We start from the raw sequence: 2,042 nt of genomic DNA, 5'->3' as shown, positions 1-2,042 counted from the left end.
ATTATACATAGTTATACATAGGTATTAGTCACAGTACAGCCCTATAACTAATACTGCTGAGTATTTCTGTACATAATTATTCTCGCTGATGGTAGTGCTGGTTCACTTTGTTCACAGATAGTTTCACGTCTTATACTTCTTTGTCCATTCAATATGTACAGTAACTGAAGCCTGCTGAAGTCTGCATTTTCAACTTGGATTCAACTGAGTTTGAGACAGATACTTTCGCACTTTCTGGCCAGGGAGGTGCACGTGCATTGTTTGTAGAGTGGGACCACACTCTCAGAGCGCTGCGAAGGTGCTAGGTAAACCCCCGGTGGGCAGGCCACACTGACTCCCACACTTGCAGAATCACGTAAACGTAACGGTGGGTAAAAGGTTGTCCATATGCCATGTCATTTTCCACGATCAAATTGTATAAAATCTAAGAGAAAAGTGTCTCCTTCTCGTGGGATTTCGTGTTCTGTGATCACAACAGGCTGCGTACCGCTCACCTAAGTAAGTGCGTGCATCCGGTGACGCAGAGCGGGGCACCACCGGGGGGAGGGCGGAGGAGGCTCCCAGCCGCCCTAGTACATGTAGGCGTCGACGCCCCCGCCGTAGTCCTCGAAGGACATCGGCGGCGGGGCGTCGGGCGTGGGTCATGCTTCCAGCACATGGTTGAGGTAGGCAATGTAGCAGATAGCCAGGCGGAGGATCTCGATCTTGGAGAGCTTCTTGTCGGGCGGCAGCGTGGGCAGCAGGCGGCGCAGGTCGCTGAACGCCACGTTGAAGGCCTCCACGCGCACGCGCTCCCTCGTGGCGTGCGCCGTCCGATACTTGAGCGTGGCGCGGCGCCGACGCCGGCGCTCCTCCCGGCTCAGCGGCATCCCGGTGACGGCGCCGACGCCCGCACCCACCAGGCTGCAGTCGGACAGGGCCCCGCGCTCCCTGCGAGAAGGACCAGAATGAAGGTGAGCAGTCTTGGACAGCTGCGGCGGCCTCGACAGGAGCGGATCCAGGCCGCGTCCGACCGAAGGGGGGACGCATCGCTTTTGGACTACTCACAGGAGACTAGCATACTCGAACTCGAACCAGCGAAAGAATGCTTCTGGCGTAGCATGGGCTGATATGGGCGGCTACAGCAAACCCAGGAGCATTCTTTGGCTGGTCAGACTATAAGTTCACTTTTACTCAACCATCAAGATGTCCCCACAATGAACTCCCCCCGAGGGGACGCCTCGACGCCGCACTTGGGCGCTCAGGGCGGGCCGCCGTCCCCACACGGCCGTTTGGCGGGTTGGCCTACCCAGCACGTGGTAGGCGCTGTCATTGGCGTCGCCTCGTTAAACCTTCAGTGTGGGGACACCTTCAAGCGTGTATGAATGGCGTTGTACCCCCGCTCCCTCCCGATCCAAGTTGTCATCATATTGAGCCCTTCGAACCGACGCCGGACCGGCAAAAAAATCATGCTAGAAGCTAAAAGAAGTATGCGCGGGGGACAAGAAAACCGAAGTGGCCATGTGTTATTGCATAGCGTTTTCCGTTTTCTTGTTGCCCAATTTCAGCTTCACCACCGGAGTGGTTTATTGTCGCTGGTGCTCGGGCAGAGTGTGCAGTCGTGCGAGTCAGACCGAGACTTACCTTTTTCTCTGGATCCCAGAGCAGATGTCTCTCGTGGAGTCTGCGGCGAGGATGTCGCCGTGGTGGTTCATCGCGCCATCTGAATCTGGAAAGGTAAGAGCAGACAGAACGGTGTTATGAGTTAGGTACCATGTGCGATGTGTGGCACGAAGCGCCTCGCCGCCGCCACGCTCGAAACAACTCCACAACTCGCGACAGGTGCCCGGGGCTAAACGAGCACCGAGCCTCCCCTTATAATTCACCCTCCCTCTAATCCGACCAGCTAACCAGCTTGTCCCACCCGTTTTGAATCAATCCTCGGCGGATTCCACTGGCATCAACAAACAGCCATTATTTTCCAGGGATTAGAAAGGCAAACTCCGCGCGACACCCCGCGCCACCGCGACTGGTGGACAAGACCGCCGGCGTCTACCCCAGCT

General features: G+C 56.6%; 1 protein-coding gene across 1 annotated transcript; it reads right to left on the bottom strand.

Annotated features, from left to right (window-relative positions):
* On the bottom strand, positions 1-1,956 carry LOC113205530 (helix-loop-helix protein 1). Its single transcript, XM_052276741.1, has 2 exons — positions 1,624-1,956; positions 1-930 (listed from the first exon to the last, which is right to left on the bottom strand). The coding sequence occupies exons 1-2, from the start codon at positions 1,692-1,694 to the stop codon at positions 642-644; spliced, it is 360 nt and encodes a 119-aa protein (XP_052132701.1). The 5' UTR covers positions 1,695-1,956; the 3' UTR covers positions 1-641.
* Between the last annotated feature and the right edge of the window lie 86 nt (positions 1,957-2,042).

Source organism: Frankliniella occidentalis, unplaced genomic scaffold (assembly GCF_000697945.3).
Source record: "Frankliniella occidentalis isolate FOCC.00 unplaced genomic scaffold, Focc_3.1 Scaffold4227, whole genome shotgun sequence".
NCBI classification, from domain to species: domain Eukaryota; kingdom Metazoa; phylum Arthropoda; class Insecta; order Thysanoptera; family Thripidae; genus Frankliniella; species Frankliniella occidentalis.
The sequence above is the reverse complement of the archived record's forward strand: the minus strand, read 5'-3'. Positions and strand labels throughout refer to the sequence as shown.

Coding starts and splice junctions, on each gene's coding strand:
- LOC113205530 (XM_052276741.1), bottom strand. CDS start 1,694: ATGAACCACCACGGCGACATCCTCGCCGCAGACTCCACGAGAGACATC. Junction 931..1,623: donor TCTGGGATCCAGAGAAAAAG/GTAAGTCTCGGT, acceptor TCCTTCTCGCAG/GGAGCGCGGGGCCCTGTCCG.